The sequence below is a fragment of the Bos indicus genome, chromosome 23 (assembly GCF_029378745.1).
Source record: "Bos indicus isolate NIAB-ARS_2022 breed Sahiwal x Tharparkar chromosome 23, NIAB-ARS_B.indTharparkar_mat_pri_1.0, whole genome shotgun sequence".
Classification (NCBI taxonomy): Eukaryota; Metazoa; Chordata; class Mammalia; order Artiodactyla; family Bovidae; genus Bos; species Bos indicus.
This window is the reverse complement of record NC_091782.1, coordinates 15263868-15281700: the sequence shown is the minus strand read 5'-3', so window position 1 is coordinate 15281700 and position 17833 is coordinate 15263868. Positions and strand designations below refer to the sequence as shown.

General features: G+C 48.6%; 1 protein-coding gene across 6 annotated transcripts in view; it reads right to left on the bottom strand.

Moving 5' to 3' along the window:
• The window catches only part of DAAM2 (dishevelled associated activator of morphogenesis 2), a 135606-nt gene that overhangs the window by 49588 nt on the left and 68185 nt on the right, over window positions 1-17833 (bottom strand). For all 6 annotated transcript variants that reach the window (XM_070777918.1, XM_070777921.1, XM_019985653.2 and 3 more), the window contains one exon: window positions 6055-6280. In XM_070777918.1, the coding sequence (XP_070634019.1) occupies window positions 6055-6222 (168 nt within the window). In that variant the 5' untranslated portion in view covers window positions 6223-6280. The remainder of the gene's footprint in view (window positions 1-6054; window positions 6281-17833) is intronic.

Genomic DNA, 17833 nt, shown 5'->3' with positions numbered 1-17833 from the left:
TGCACCTGCCACTGGCTGGCACACACTGCACCCTCTTCTGCTTTTGCTTCTGCAGGTAGTTCTACCCAGCCGGTGCTCCTGGCCCGCCTGCCCCACGGTCTAATGCCAAGCTCAGAGCTGGCATCCTCTGGCAAGCCTTCTACAGCCCTTCCCAGGTAGGAACACACCTCCCTACCTGAATGCAGAGCTGTTGTGTTCAACTTTGTATTCTGGTTATTTAGACACTTGTCTTCTCTCACCAGTGGTCTCTGCCACTAAATCAAATGGCATTTCTTGGTAATTTGGTTGGTTCAGCCTTGGTAACCTATGACTCTGTGGACCATCCACTTCTTCTTGAGTCTCTCTTTCCTGGTTTCTTGGACAATCACACCCTTGGGCCGTCCCTCCTACTTTGCGATATGCTCCTCTTGGGACCCCTGACTGACTTCTCCTCCTCTCTCCTATCACTCAGCACTGAAGTCCCTCAGGGCACCATCCTGGGTCCTCTTCTCCCCTCCCTTTATGCTTCCTCTGGTGACTCCTTCACAAGTCATTCCCAAGGACTCAGTGACGATCCTAAATCCTCTCAGCCCCCCAGTGTCCTGAGCGCCCAATCCTGGCACCCAACTGCCTGTGCACCGATCAGCTTGACGGCCCTCAGGTGCCCCATACACTCATGCATGTGTGATAGTGTGCCAGGCACTGTTCTCAGGGTTTAAAGTTTATCCATTACATTTGCAACAACACATTTTACAGATGAGGAAACTGAGGCACAGCAAGCACATACAAACTGAATTCATTACCCCAGTCACCTCAGCCTGGGTCTCCTTGGCACATCCTGTCCTGCTGAGGGTCTCACCATCCACCCAGATCCTCATGTAAGAAACCTGGTATTCCCTGACTCCTACTCACGCATTAGTCCCAACGAGTCCTATTATCCTTCCTTCTCAGTGGCTCCGGAATCTGTCCACTTTTCCCCATTTCCACGGCTAACGCTTTAGTCCAAGCCACCATCCTCCACAGCTTGAGTTTGCACCTGGAGCCCCCAGATGGTCTACACAGTGCCTTTGGAGCCAATAAAGTACCCCAGATGGTCTTTTTAGAAAAGTATATTGGAGAACCTCAAACCCCTGGTTAACCTTTTCAGTGGCTTTCTACCATGCCTAGGATTGAATCCCAAATCCTCAGATATTCTCATCATAATGGTACCCCCCAAAGGACCCAGCTTTTTCCTACTTGAGACTCTCACATCTGCTGCTTCTTCTGGCAGGGACTCCATGGCATCATTCTGCACCTCCATTCACTTACCTGACCATCACTCTGTTTTAAGATCTGTCACTGCTTTAGGGGGCCCATCAGGACCTTGAATCTAGAATAAGGCTCTCTGCTAGAGAGGCCACAGACCGCCCCAAACATTCCCTCTCAAGACACTCTCTACACTTGTCATTACTGTTCAAGACCCGGCTTCTCGTTAGACTTCATATTCCTGGGGGGAGGGGCTGCACCAACCCATTTTAGTGGGTCCATCACTAAATCCCTGGCAGCCCACGAAACCCAGTACACGTCAGTCTCTCAAATATTTTTCATTTGTTTGATCAATACCTCACGCTAGCCTGCAGACGAGACAAGTCTGACTCATCCTTGTTTTTTGCCAAAGTACCTAGTAAGAAATCCTGCCACTTAACATGCTCAATAAATATTTGGAGACTAAAAGGGCCAAAGGAAGGAACACTGCTCGCCATGTCCTTCTTTCAAAATTCATGCACTCTTCTCAGGAAGATGTCCCTGACTGGGATAATGTAAGAAATATACTGGTTTGCCAAAAAGTTCATTTGGGTTCTTCCGTAAGATGCTATGGAAAACCTGAATGAACTTTATGGCCAACCCAACATTTCTTTTTTTAAAAAATCTGTTTTGGTGTTTTATGGCATCATGCTTTATTTTTTTTTAACTTTTTATTTTGTATTGGGGTATAGTCAATTAACAAACAATGTCATGATACTTTCAGATGAACTGCAAAGGGACTCAGCCATACACATATATGGATCCACTTTCCCCCAAACTCCCCTCCCATGCAGGCTGCCACATAACACTGAGCAGAGTTCCCTGTGCTGTACAGTAGGTCATTGCCGGTTATCCATTTTAAATATAGCAGTGTCAACCTAATATTTCTGACCCTCGTTCCCGGTTCCTGTCTTAGAGCTCCTAAACCCCTCGGAATTTCATGAATGATAGAACTGACAGGAATATCTTCTGTTCCTGACATAGAGCTCCTAAACCCCTTGGAATTTCCTGGGTGATAGGAGTCCCTTTTCTCCTGCTGCAGTGACTCCTGGTGGACCCTAGAGAGCTTCAGGGTGGGGGCCGGTCATCAGAAGGATCAGGCCTTGATTAGAAGCCTTGAACTTTCAGCCCTACTCCCCAAACTCTAATAGATGGAGCTAAAAATCTATCATACCGTTACAAATAAACTTATTTACAAGACAGACTCAGAGAACGAACTTACGGATACTAGTGGGGAAGGGTGGGAGAAAGGGATAGTTAGGGCATTTGGGATGGACATATACATACAGCTGTATTTAAAGTGGATAAGCAACAAGGTCCTACTGTACAGCACAGGGAACGCTGCTCAGTGTTCTGTGGCAGCCTGAATGGGACGGGAGTTTGGGGGAGAGTGGATACATGTATGTGTATGGCTGGGCCACTCTGCTGCACACCTGAAACTATCACAGCATTGCCAATCAGCTATAAGCAGCAGCAGTAGTCATATGTTGGTCGCTCAGTCGTGTCCAACTCTCTGCAACCCTGTGGACTGTGGCCTACCAGGCTCCTCTGTCCATGGAGAAGCAGGCAAGATACTGAAGTGGGTTGTCATTCCCTTCTCTAGGGGATCTTCCTAACCCAGGGATGGAACTCGGGTCTCTGGCATTGCAGGCAGACTCTTTACTGTTTTAGTCACCAGTTCAGTCACTCAGTCGTGTCCAACTCTTTGCGACCCATGGACTGCAGCATGCCAGGCTTCCCTGTCCATCACCAAGTCCTGGAGCTTGCTCAAACTCATGTCCATCAAGTCAGTGATGCCATCCAACCATCTCATCCTCTGTCATCCCCTTCTCCTCCTGCCTTCAATCTTTCCCAGCATCAGGGTCTTTTCCAATGAGTCAGTTCTTCACAGCAGGTGGCCCAAGTATTGGAGTTTCCATTTCAGCATCAGTCCTTCCAATGAATATTCAGGACTGATTTCCTTTAGGATTGACTGCTTTGATCTCCTTCCTGCCCAAGGAACTCTCAAGAATCTTCTCTAGCACCACAGTTCAAAAGCATCAATTCTTTGGCGTTTAGCCATCTTTATGGTCCAACTCTCAAATCCATACATGACTACTGGAAAAAACCATAGCTTTGACTACACAGACTTTTGTCAGCAAAGTAATGTCTCTGCTTTTTAATATGCTGTCTAGGTTCTCATAGCTTTTCTTCCAAGGTCACCAGGGAAGCCCCATAATCAGCTATACTATAATATAAAATAAAAAATAAGGGGAAAAAAATCTATCTTGCTGAAACCACCGCAAATGCCCCCAGAATGGCAAGGCTCAGAGAGCTTCTGGGTGGGTGTATGCATCCACGTGATGGGAGGGTGGGGCACCCCGAACCTTCCGGGGACAGATGCTCCTGGGCTCAGGACAGGAACCTTACCCTTCTGGGCTTTATGCTCTGTACGCCTTCCTCTGGCTGCTCACTTGTATTCTTTATCATCTCCTTTATACTAAACTGGTAACAGTACATAAAGTGTTTCCTGAGTTCTGTGAGCAGTTCTAGCAAATTACCACACTTGCAGAGGAGATCGTGGGGACTCCTGGTTTGTAGCCATGTTGGACAGAAGCATAGGAAACCTGGGACCCACCACCTCTAATGGGTGTGTGAAGTAAGGGGCAGTCTCGTGGATCTGAGCCCTTAACCTGTGGGCTCTGTGCTAACTCTGGGCAGTAAGTGTCAGAATGGAGTTGTATTGCAGGACATCCAATTGGTGTCCATAGAAAACTGGAGAACTGCTTAATGTGGAAAATGGTGTTAGCAGTATTTGAGTGAAAAATTGATCTTAGCAGGACTGACAAACACGGCTCAGGCTTCAAATATTATTCTACACAAGCAAAGAAAAGTGTTAGTCACTCAGTTGTGTCCAACTCTTTGTGACCCCATAGACTGTAGCCCACCAGGCTCCTCTGTCCATGGGATTTTCCAGGCAAGAATACTGGGGTGGGTTGCCATTTCCTATCTCCCACCCCTGGCTCCACTCCCAGGAAAGGCATAACTTGGGACAGTGAGTTTTCCTGAACCTGATGTGGTGAGGAAGGTGGACCACTTTTTCTCCCACAGGCATTGCTCCATCTTACAGTGGTCCTGTGCTTTGAAGAGCTGGATTGTCTTCATCAGATACATCCATGACCGAATCCAAGTAGGAAACCCCATTCCAATCATGTTGCATTGTTTCTCTGCAGGCCAGCCATGAGAATAAGTGACCAAGAGCTGATGGTAGATGACCCTGCGTTTATGGCTCTCTCTCCCAGGGGTTCAGGCCCGAGTCCTGGGCACAGATCCTACTCCCCCATCTGGGAATTTCTTTGGTGTGCAGGCTTTGTCTCACCACCAGACCTCCAAAGAGAAGAATCATGCCGTCTTCCTGTTCTGTCTCTTTGTGGTCAGAATAGGATGTTTCACACACAGGGTGCTGCTGTGGTCTAAATGGGTATCACAGAGAGTCTGGAAGAGCTGCCGCCAGTGTGAATGCCAGAGCTCTGTCTGGCCCAGGCTAGACACGAGGCGTTATCATCCCAGTCCCAATCCAGGTGTCTTTCAGGCATCTCTATCTCCTTGTTTCTAGTTAATCATCCCTTGATCTGAGACTTGCGGTTGCCCAGGAGGAGAGGGTTGGAGGAGGGATGGAGCGGGAGGTTGGGGTTAGCAGATGCTAGTTATTATATATAGGATGCATAAATGACAAGGTCCTACTGCACAGCACAGAGAACCATACTCAATATCCTGTGATAAACCACCATGGGGAAGAATATAAAAAAAGAATGTATATACAGGTATAGCTGAATCACATTGCTGTACAGCAGAAACTAACACAGCACCGTAAATCAACTATACTTCAATTTAAAAAACCATCCCCTAAATCTAAAAAGAAATGATACAAATGAACTTACAAAACAGAAAGAGACTCACAGACTTGGAGAATAAACTTATGGTTGCTGGAGCAGGGGGCAGGGAGAAGGATGATGGGAGGAAGGGATGGTTAAGGAGTTTGGGATGGACATGTACACACAGCAATATTTAAAGTAGATAACCAACAAGGACCTGCTGTATAGCTCATGGAACTCTGCTCAATGTTACATGGCAGCCTGGATGGGAGGTGAGTTTGGGGGAGAATGGACACTTGCATATGTATGGCTGAATCCCTTTGCTGTTCACCTGAAGCTATCACAATACTGTTAATCGGCTATGCTCCAATATAAAATTAAAAGGCTTTTTTTTTTTTTTTTTAATCCTGTTCTGAGGTACCCAGAATCTGCCTACAGAATTCCACCTGTCTCTTATGTCTGAGATAAGAGGATCCCGGGGAAATTCCAGCCAGCAGATGAGAAAAAGGTGTCAAGCATTCTTATGTTCTCTGAGGCTCCTCGGTGCCGACTTCACAAAGCCTGCACCTGCTCCTCTCATGGGAGCCTACCGCTGCCCAGCGAGGTCTAGAGTCCAGTGGAGATATGAGGAAAGTCCATCTTCTGGGGACAAGCTTCACGGTGTCCACCCCAGTGCTGACCGTTTCTCCCCCACAGCTGAGGTGCTCTGGGACCCATCTCTGCCAAAAGCAGGGTTTCAGCAGGTGAAGATCCCCGCACACAGGCCCCCGCCCTCTGTCTGGCTCCTTCTGCTCCTGCTGGGGCCCGCCACTCCATGACCAAGCCCTCCCTGCCCTGACCCTCATCCAGCCCCGCCCCTCGCCCTGCCCCGCCCCCTTCACTCTGCCCCTGCCCCTCACTCTACCCCGCCCCTCACTCTGCCCCGCCCCTCACTCACCACCAGCTCTGCAAAGCGGATGTTCAGCTCCTCTGGGTTGGGGATAGGACTGGAGAACTCCATGTACTGCAGAGGGTGGTTGTCCCGGAGGTTGATCTCAGGGAGGTCACTGCCCCCAAAGCAGCACAGGAAGCCCAGGCCATGGCGGCTCCTCTTGCGGGGGGCCATGGTCACTGCAGGCCAGGGGGACAGTCCACAGGCAGATGCCCTAGGTCCTCATCGTGATCTGGGTAGAACAGAGTACAGAGTGGTCAGGCCTGGCAGCCAGGTGGGCCAGGACGTGGCTGCTCTGCCACCATAACTTCTTTGGCCAACTCTCAGGGGCCTCTGACCCCACAGCCAAGCTCCTTTCTCCCACAACTGCAAACACTTCCAGATTCTCCCTCTGTGCCCTGAAAGAAGATGGGAGGGCTGTGGTCACAGAATGTGACTTCCAGGGCAGAGGTGGCACTACACACTACCCACTCTGACTGTACGGATGGGAATCCTGTTCCCCGTCCACTGGCAGACCATTTTCCTGCAGGGCTTCCTTATTCATGTGAATATTCCAGGGTCTGGGGATACCTGCTTTAAAGGTGTAATCCAATGGGGAGGGAAGGGCTGAATTCGGCTGGCAGGGGAGACACTGAGCTAATTACATGGCCTGGCTCCTGCAGTGCAGGCCTCCCTGGGAGCAGAGGACGGAAGGCTTGCACAGCTTTCTTCCCAGTCTGCTGTAGCCAGGCATGTCTGGATGAATGTGAAATATCAACAGGGTGTGGGTTCACCCATCCATCCAGAAGAAGGGGTGGCCTGCGGAGCCATTAGAGTGAACCCTGGGTAAAGAGATGGGGCTGATCATTGGAATGGTGTTCAACCAAGAGTGATGGGAATCTGGTCAAATGTGCTCAAATGTGCTCTCCATACAGACGGAGAACAGAGGATACCGCTATGGCTAGAGCCCGGAACTGAGAGACACAACAGATGGGTGGTCACTGCAACAGAAAGGATTAAGTGTTTGGTTTCCCTCTGGGAAGGCCTAGTCCTATGATGACCAGCCTAAGGATAAACACTGGCCCTAGTCATTGAGGCCACATAGCTTCCAGGTGGATTAAGTCCAGTTATCCACACGTGGGCTTCCTGAATGGGCCAAATGATCCTTCCAATGCTTCCTAAACATGGTTTCAGATCTGGGTGGGTTCTGCAGAAAGACCACTGTTTACCCACCACACTGCTGCTCAACATACTCTCCCCACACTTTTGTATCTTAATTTTTGAATATAAATCAGATTCTACCTTTATTCTACCTTTATATTCTACAGACATTCTAGCTGTAATATCTGTGATATAACACAGGTTTGGGGACAAGATTTTGTTAAATTGTGGGTAAAATGCATATAAACATGAAGTTTACTATTTTACCATTTTTCATGTGTATAGTTCAGTGGCATTAAATACATTCACATTGCTCTGCAACCATCACCACCATCCACCTCTGTTACTTCTTCCATCTTGTAAAACAGAAACTCTGTACTCATTAAACAATCACTTCCCATTTCCCTCTCCCCTCAGCCCCTGGCAACCGCCACTCTACTCTCTGTCTCTAAGAATTTGACAGCTCTCAGTATCTCATATGAGTAGAATCCTACAGCAGTTGTCTTTTTGTGACTGGCCTATTTCACTTAGCATAATGTCCTCAAGGTTCATACAAGCTGTAGCAGAATTTCCTTACTTTTTTTGGCTGAATAATATTCCACTGTATGCAGAGACCACATTTTGTTTATCCATTCATCTGTTGACAGGCACTGGGGTTGCTTCCTCCTTTTGGCTATTGTGAAGAACGCTGCTACCAACACGTACAAATATCTGTTTGTGTCCCTGCTTTCAGTGCTTAGGTAATATACCCAAAGGTTGAGTTGTTTCTCCTATATCTAGGTCATTAACGGAATGATCAGAATGTCCCCCTGGTCTTTAGTTACATCATTGCTCTAAATGTTGACCACAACAAGGACACAGACAAGCCCAGATGACACAGCTTCCTCGTCTGGGAATGCCAAAGAACTAGTCATTAACACTCTCAAGGGACAGTCCTTCAACCAGCTTTGAATCCCATGCACTGATCTAGCCCTCTGGTTTTTTTGTTTTTTTTTTTTTTTGACCTCACTGCACAGCATGTGGGATCTTAGTTCCCCCACCAGAGATTTAACCTGTGTCCTTGCATGGGAAGCATGGAGTCTTAACCACTGGACCACCAGGGAAGTCCCTGCCCTCTTTTCTTAAAGACACCACAGGAGATTGTTCCCTGAATCCTTGGGGAGCTCCAAATATGTCAAATCTAAGGCATTCCCTTGAATCAAGTTCTAGAACCTTATCGAAAAAAGATAACTGTGGCATAACGTGTTCCTAGTGAATCCAAGGTAACTCAAGGAGAACACTGCTTTATTTCCAAACCCTAACAAACTAGCTAATAAATCAGTCATCTGAGCTAGCCTCCCATATAAGGCATGACGCATGTTACTCATCATTCAAGAGAGGTGTTTTTATTGATTCCATTTTATCTCTTTTTTTGGGGGGTGCACCACAAAGCCTCTGGGATCTTAGCTTTCCCACCAGGTATCAAACCCACACCCCTTGCATTGGAAAGTAAAGTCTCAACCACTGACCCACCAGGGAAGTCCCTACTTTATCTTTCTTTATTAACTTTGTGACAGACGTTTTAAATGTTTTCTAGCATTTATTCAATGTATTGGGTGAGCCACCAGGGAAGTCAATGGAATGTTACTCAGCCATTAAAAAGAATGAAGTAATGCCATTTGCGGGGACTTAGATGGGTCTAGAGACTGTCATACTGACTGAGGTCAGAGAAATAGCATATGATATCACTTCCATGTGGAGTCTAGACTATGATACAAGTGGACTTATTTAAAAGGGAGAAATAGACTCACAGACTTAGAGACTGAACTTATGGTCGGGGGAGGAGAGGAAGGAATGGCTGGGGATTTTGGAATTGATAGGTACACACTGCTGTATTTAAAATGGATATCCATCAAGGACCTACTGTATAGCACAGGGAACCTCTGCTCAATATTCTATAACAACCTAATTGGGAAAAGAATTTGAAAGAGAATAGATATGTGCGTATGTTAAGAAAAAGAATAAATCAACCATATTGTTACCTTAAAAAAGAATACATATATTGTTGCATTAATAAATGTATTTGAACATAGAACTTTTAAAAATTTTTCTAAGGATTACTTTTCAAAGATATTAAGAAATATTGCCCTATACAATCCAAGAGTTATGTTTTATATATATAAACTTTAGGTTATTCATTCAAAGGGATTTGATCCTTCCTTCCCCTTACTTACCAATTTATTAGATTAGGAGTTTGGGATTAACATAGACACACTACTATATATTAATGGATAGCGAACAAAGACTTACTGGAGAGCACGGAGACCTATATGCAATATTTTGTAACAACCTATAGGGGAAAAGAATCTGAAAAAAATAGATACATATGTATGTATAACCAAAATCACTTTGCAGTTACACTTGAAACTAACATAACATTGTAAATCAACTATACTTCAATTAAAAAAAAAAGACTTTTTAGTAGACCCAGGGATACCTAAAATAACACATTATCTGAGCCCGCCTGGTATTACTGGCCATCTTTTCCAGGTTTGCACGTTGTCTCCACAGCTACAGTGAAGGCTCTCTGATGACAGGGGCCATGCCTCCTGCTTATTTGACACCCACCCCCCCACGCCTTTATGGCTAATAAAAGGCCTTGTGCTTAGTAGGTGCTCAATAATATTTTTTGGTCAATTGAGGAAAAAGAAACTGTGCTCATGGAGACAGAACAGAGGGGTCTTTATCAATCAGTCAAGAAATACTGATTGAAATCTGATTCCTAATAATTAAGACATCAAGAACCCTTGAAGGGAAGAAGGGGACAGTCTCGAAGGTGGAGGAAGCAGCTAGCAGGCTAGTGCAGAATCCTGGTTTATGTCAGCAAAGACCTGGAACAGGTAGCTGAGGACATCAAGGGAGGAAGGGAGACACTGAGGCTTTCCAGGGGACTTGATAGCCAATGGGCAGGAGTGGGTGGGACGAAACCCTGGCCTCCGAAAGCACTAATTCCATAGGTAGATAGGGGCGGGCCTCCCTGGGCCCCCTGCCCATCATCCCTTTGGGATGCTGATGCAGACTCCAGGCCAGGTCCCATAGGTAAGACTGCTTTGCTGAGGACACAGAGCATGGAAGGGCAGGTCCCAGAGGTGGGATGAGATGGGCTGTATGGCATGACGGGGTTCTCGGGAGGGATGGCTGATGTCTGGGAGGATCTGCGAACTCTGGGCCTGCTCCAGGTCTTTGCCAACATACACCCGGATTCTGCACTAGCCTGCCAGCTGCTTCCTCCACCTCCAGACTGTGCCCTTGTTCCCCTCAAGGATGCCTGGTGCCTTAACTACTAGGAATCAGAGATTGCAGTCACTGCCCCTCTGAGCTCTCTTCTGTCTTCACCTCCTCGACTTCTCTCGCCCCAGTCTCCTTCCTGGTCCTTCTTTGCCCTTAAGTGCCTGAACCAGGCTTTCCTGGGAGGGGCAGCAGAGGCAGGGCTGACATACAGCTGGAGCACCCCATTAGTCTTACACCCGTGTTCACAGCTGTGAGCCCTGATTGGCTGGCACCAGGCTCATACCTGTCTAAATATTTTTAAGGTCTCGCCTGAGTATGAGGAGTAAGGTGGAGTGGCCTCAGGAGGAGAGAAGAAGGAAGAAGTAGACACGGACCTCCAAACGGGAAGTGCCGGCCCCACAGAGAAGGGCCTTACCAACCCTCCCTCCCCCGCACCCCCGGGCGCGCTGCATATTTGCCCTTTTAAGGGCGGCCTGCTCCACCGCTCCTGAGTGTTTATGTTCCTGAGGGTGTCCTCCTCCCCAGGAACTCTTAAGTCTGTCCCTTCCTCCTTTTCTTGGGGCCCCTTCTGAACATCCAAGACTAAAACCATAAGCCCTGAGCTGGAAAGCATCTAGCTTCAGGGTAGAGATCTGAAAATTGAGGTCCGGGAAGGAAATGTCTTCTCTGAGGCCACATAACGATGGGGACAGAGCTGGGGCTGAAAACCAGGATGCCAGGGTCCAGGCTGTGGTCCGGTCACTGCCTCCCCAGAGCGCCTCTTCCCACATCAATGCCCTTTGTTCCCATCTTGCCCCAGCCCCCCAAGCAGCCTCCCCCCACCCCCTAGAGAAGATCAGACTCTATGGCTCAGTATAGAAGTAGCTCCAGGGAGTTCCCTGGTTGTCCAGTGGTTAGGCCTTGGCGATTTCACAGCCGAGCCCCAGGTTCAATTTCCATTTGGGGAACTGAAATCCCAAAAGCTGTGTGGCATAGCCAAAAAATAAACAAACAAACAAAAAAATCCAAAATAGTATTTAAAAAAAGAAAAAAAGAAATAGCCCCAGTAAACAAGGTCCTTTCTAGATCAGAAGAGGGTATGAAGATTCCAAAGGCTGCCTGCTTCTCCTCCCTGGGGGGAACTGCCTCCATCACTCACCACGCCAATTTCTCTCCCACCCCTACTCTAATCCTTCCTCCACTCCAGCAGAGGCTCTGAAGTCAGACGGACTGGGGTTTGACTCCTGGCTCTGCCTTCTCAGCTGGGTGACCCTGAGCATGAGGTCTTAACCTCCAAGAACCCCAGGTTCCTCATCTGTGACACCAAGGCAATAACAGGATCTTCCTCATGCAGTTTCAGGGAAGAATAAATGATCTAATATAAGTAAAATGCCAGGAGTACCTCATATATTCATTAAAGAAGGCCAACACCACCTCTCCATGACTGGCAAGGTGAGACTGGCCCTCCCCAGAGTCTGAACCATGAGCCCTTCCCCGCACACAGATGGGGCCACCAAGCCTGGCGTTGAAGGAACTTTCTTAGCCAGATTTAAGCAGCCACCCACCTTTGCCTTCAGTAACTGGGAAGCCTGGACCAGGGAGGGCAGGACTCTTCCTCAGGCTCTGAGTGACCTCTCATTGGAAAGATAAACCCTTGTCACTGACCCTGAGCAGGGAGTGGAAAGGTGGAAGTGGCCAGCACCATTCATTTCTGCAAATCTCTTTTACAAAGAGGAGCAGTAGAGAAGAACTGAGAAGCAATATAGAAGAACAGAAAGCCACACAGAACAAAACCCAGAGGACTTGGACCTGGGTCTGAGAAACTGAACCGGCAACCCGCCCTGCCCCCACCACCCACCTTTCTCTCCAGGGAAACTTCCCCAACACCAACAGCTCCATGCCCTACACTTCCCGTCTGCCTGCTTCATCCCCATATCCCTGTGGGGACAAAGCCTTCCCAGGACCATCCGGCCCTAAACACAGACCAAATGGCCTACAACATCAGATTGTCAGGGCTCCATCCACTGACCCTCCTGTAACTCTCTCGGGGTCTCCTCTAGTCCCCTGGGTGTGACTGGACTTCACTTCCTCATGATCACATCCTCCACATTGTGAAGAAAGCACAGCTTCTTAACTCAGGGGATGGGGCGAGTCACAAGGCAGCGGTGGGTCGGGGGCCACAGTGCCGTCCCCTTGGGGCCTCGGTTTCCCCTCCATGCTGTGTCCACGTTGGACTGAAGACCTCCGAGGGCCCCTTTAGCCCTGACTGTCCACACTGCCTGGCTCAACCTCCTTCGCCAAGATTCCCCCAGAGACTGTCCTCAGCGCGCCCTGGGTGCTCCTCCCACATTCCATCCCAGGCCAGGAAGTGCTTCCTCTAACTGGAGTCCAGAACTCCCATTTGGTTTTTAAAGATGAAAATCCTAACCTTTAACCCCAAACCCTGGCCCCTAGGTCCTCGACTCATCAGTTTTTATTTACATTAATTAAAGCTTCAAAATTCCAATATCATTAGCACTTACTCCTAAATCTTAAGTGAAAGCAGAACAATATTAGTACTTGAGACTTTGGTATTTGCTGGCCACAGGGCTATAGCTACCCCTCATGCTCTGAGATGGAAGGCACAAATTTAAAGAAGTTATTTAAAGGAAGACAAAACAAACAAACAAACCCCTGTGGTTCAGAGAAGTAACTTGCCTAAAGACACACAGTTAGTGATGTCATAGCTAGGATTCAAACACATGACTCTTTGATTCTAAAGCTACAGACCATTAAGACAGAGGGCATGTGTCCATGGAAGACATGTCCTGATCTGAGACCCGCTCAGAGCTTTCTCGAGTGTTCTTTAGGCTCAATAATTCATGACTGAGCATTTCCTATGGGCTGGGCCAGGTGTTTTCACAGCTCTGCAATAGCATTTCAGCTTCACAATGACCCTGTGAGGTGGTTATTTATCCCCCCTTACAGATGACGAGACTAAGACTTCAGCAGCTGTTACACGGCTTATCAGTGACACCCAGGAGCTAAGGGACAGAGCTGGAACCCCAAGGAAATATTCTGACTGTAAGTGCAGAGCTCTTGTCACAGAAGCAAAGCTGACTCATGAACCCTTCCTTTAGCTCTTGGGACCAATGCCGTGACCCCGGGATGTTCTTCTCCATCCCCTCCCCCCAGCTCCACACATGCAGGTAACAGCAATGCTGTACCGCGGCATCTCCCCTTGGCCACTTCCCCACTGCCAACCAGGAGCCAGGCACTGAGCTGACAATACTGCCCTTTATCTCAACCGTCTAATGGCCTGACTATCCCTTCTCACCAATGACTGAGACTCCCAAAGTTCAGGCAACTTGCTCAACCACCGCATCCTGAGCACAGTGGTGTTGCCCTGGAACACACATGCCTGGAACCCGTTTCTAGCCCTTGTGCTGGATGCTGACTGTGTGGGGAGGACACAGGAGTAAACACAGTCTGGTCCCTTTCCTCAAGCAGGACCTCTTCTGGTGGGGGAGCTGGGGGAGTCGAGGCGATGACCGTACAGAAAGGTGGAGTGAGAAAGTCTCAGAAAGGGGACCCAGTGCAGCCTGGGGGGTGAAGAGGGAGCCAGGGAAAGCTTTCAGGAGAAGGCGACATTGAACTAGCTTTGAGAAAAGTCTTTTTTTTTTTTTTGGCCAAGGCACATGGTCTGTGGGATCTTAGTTCCCTGACCAGGGATTGAACCTGGGCCCTTGGTAATGAGAACACAGTCCTGATCACTGGACTGGCAGGGAATTCTTTTTTCTTTCTTTCTTTCCTTATTTTGGCCATATGACTTGCAGGATCTCAGTTCCCCAAGCAGGGATCGAACCCATGCCCCCTCATCTTGAAAGAGAGAAGAGAATTAAGGAAGGGTACTAGAGGAGGGAAAGGCATTCCTGGAAGGGCATAAGCAGAGACACAGAGGGAACAAGAGTCCAGAACACATGAGGTCAGTGTCCCAACCAGCTGCCTGTTGATCTGAGGCTAAACTAATGGGCAAAGGGAATCAACAGCATATCCGAGTGCCATGACTTGTGGGCAGAGACCAGGCATCCTGGAGATGCGGGGCGGCGCTCCTCTGCCCTCCTATCCCGACCAGGTCCCCGGGGTCCAGGCCTGGGAATGGGGCCCAGAGCTCCCCAGAGCGGCTGCATAAAACATAAAGAATGTCAACCACGTCCTGTTCCCCAGGCAGATTCCTCCCTATACATTGACCCTTCATGTGCCACTGGGCATCACCCAGGAAATGGCCCCAGGTCCAGCTTACCGGAACCTGGTTTCCCAACAAAGAGTCTATGCTTTTCCATCCCAGGCCACAGTACTTCCCAGGCCTTCCGCCCACCCATCTCCCCACTGCTCACCTACACGATACCTACTCCCACTTCAAGTCTCTGAAGACCCTCCCCTCAAGCTCTGTGGACAGCAAACAGACTCGAGACCCCTCACAAGCCTGCCCCTGCTCCCATCCTGAACTGCCGACATCCCATTCTACCTCACAAACTTGGCTGGGTTCTGTTCAACTGCCATCAACTCTATGTGACTTCAGACAAGTTACGTAGGCTCTCTGAGCCTCAGTTTCCTCATCTGTAAAATAGGGAAATAACAGGGTTGTCATTATTGTCTTTGAAGTGTCAATACACTTCATAGGGTTTTCATAAGCATTAAACTAGCTAATATTTGTAAAGTATCTAGAATAGCACCCAGTAATAGTAATAGTAAACACTTAATAGCTACATAGATAAGCTACTGTTACAATTATGAAGAAACCTGAATACTGACTGTATATATTACAGATGGGCTCTCTGTGTGAATGGCTCTTACATATTCACAGATTCTTTACTAACTGAGCTGGGAGGGAAGCCCACATATTATTACAGGGGTTGGCAAATGCTGTGGGGGTCAAATCCAGCTCCAGCCTACGTTTGAAAATAGTCTGATTAAAGCACAGCTACAAGCAACCATACTCCAGTGAAACTTAAAAACAACACAACTATACTCGCTCATCATCTATAAATGTTTTATTCAACAGAGACCGTAGGGCCCACAAAACCAAAAATATTTCCTACCTGGCCCTTTACAGAAAGCGTACTGATCCCTGTGTTATTAGCTTGAATCGTATGTAGCTGACTACTGAATTGTTTTTAACCCACAAAACCATGCATTTCAAATGGTTTAACTTAGTATAGCATACTGGCTCATCATGCACCCTGCCTTAGCCACTAAAACAGGAGTGCATGTGTGTGTGCATGCTAAGTCACTTCTGTCTGATTCTGTGCGACCCTATGGGCTGCAGCCCGCCAGGCTCCTCTATCCATGGAATTCTCCAGGCAAGAATACTGGAGTGGGTTGCCATGCCCTCCTCCAGGGGGTCCTCCCAACCCAGGGACCGAACCTGAGTCTCTTGTGCTTCCTGCATTGGCAGGCAGATTCTTTACCACTGCACCACCTGGGGAGCCCAAAACAGGAGTGCTGCGCTTTAGATCCAGTGATTCTGATCATAATAAAGTGATAATGATCCTTCTTGGAATATTTACCATGGTCAAGGTTTATCTGGAACTTCTACCACACTCCTGCAGGGCAAGCACGATCACTACCTGGATTCCCTCCCATACTTGAGGCTCAGAAAGATGTTAAAGTGTGAGTGGAGGAACCAAACCAGGTCTCCAGACTCCACACCCACCATACCGTCCCCCCTGGGTGCTAAGAGGCTGCTGGGAGTAGGATCCATCTCTGATAGGACAAAAAAATGGACAGCCTGAGGCCCTCCTGTCTCCCTACTTCTCTGCAGGTCCACCTCCCAGACAGCAATGGCCACACAGTGGATGAGGCCCAGTTGTGACTTCCCTGTCGGCCTCAGGACAGAACTCTGAACAATCTGACTTGTCTTGTGAGCCACAGTCAGGGCTGGGGAGGGGGCGGGGAGCACTTTCAAAAACAAGCAAGCTCTCTTTCCAGGACCGGTGGAGCTATTTTTAGCAGCTGCCTAAATGATGGTCTTCCCCCTTGGCTCTGGGAAAAGCAAGAAAGCAAAAGTAAATGTTCACAGCCCCAGGGGCCCCTCTGCGCCCCCAGGGGCCCCTCTGTGCCACCTGCCCCACAAGGTGGCAGGAGGAGAGGGAGAGAAAGGGGCGTCTTGCTGGGAAAGTGAAACTGAAAACGTCCCCCAAAGTGACATTTCTCTGACTCAGGAGGGGGACAAGTGAGGAAGTTGTGGGTTTTCCAATGGTTTTTCTCATTTCGAGAAATGATCAAGAGAACATAGGTTTCTTTGTCTCAGTAGGACAGAAAACAAGCAGATGGTAGCTCTCCAAGGCCGTGGCCAAGTACGCATGCATGCATTCACTCATTCATCCACCCATCTAGCCACTCAACCCCCAAGGGACTGCATGCACAAGCAATTTTCTAGGTGCTTTGGATGAACCAAATATCAAATCCCATTCTCACCCCAGTTTACAATGTTGTTAGGAAGGTCTGTGCATGCTATGCTATACTAAGTCACTTCAGTCGTGTCCGACTCTGTGCGACCCCATGGACGGCAGCCCACCAGGCTTCCCCGTCCCTGGGATGCTCCAGGCAAGAACACTGGAGTGGGTTGCCATTTCCTTCTCCAATGCATGAAAGTGAAAAGTGAAAGTGAAGTCGCTTACTCATGTCCAACTCTTAGCGACCCCATGGACTGCAGCCTACCAGGCTCCTCCGTCCATGGGGTTTTCCAAGCAAGAGTACTGGAGTGGGATGCCATTGCCTTCTCCATGGTCTGTGCATAAACCACCAGAATTCTAAGGGGGCGGAGGGAGTGAGTTCCAGGCTCTGGGACCGCAGGGAGAGGACAGTGGCTTCTGGCTGGGGTGGTCTGGAACATTCACCAGAGGAAGTGGCCTTGAAGCCAGAACTCAGAGGAAAGAGGTGGACACGTGCCAGTTGGGAGGGGCTAAGAAACCCGTTCATGACAAAGGTATGCTGGGGTGAGGACTTGGCATCCAGGTGAGTGAGGGGAAGACGGGGTTCCTTTTACCAGGCTGGAACACAGAACTCAGAGAGGTGCGATGGGAAATTAGATGGGCAACCAGGTAAAGAAAGACAGGGCTTGCAGGGCAGGGAAGAGGAGGAGGAGGAAGGGCCGGTGGCAGCTCCAGGCTGGCTGGCTTATTGGCCGATTAGTCGGCTGGCTTATGGTAAAGGGGAGTCTTCGAGGCCTGCTCTGAGCTGGGATTTGGATGGACAACTTTTTTTTTTTTTAATTGGTTGATGATTGCTTTACAATATTGGTTTGATTTCTGCCATACATCAACATGAGTTAGCCACACATATACATACACCCCCTCCCTCTTGAAACTCCCTCCCACGTCCCACCCTTTCCTACCCCTCTAGGTTGTTACAG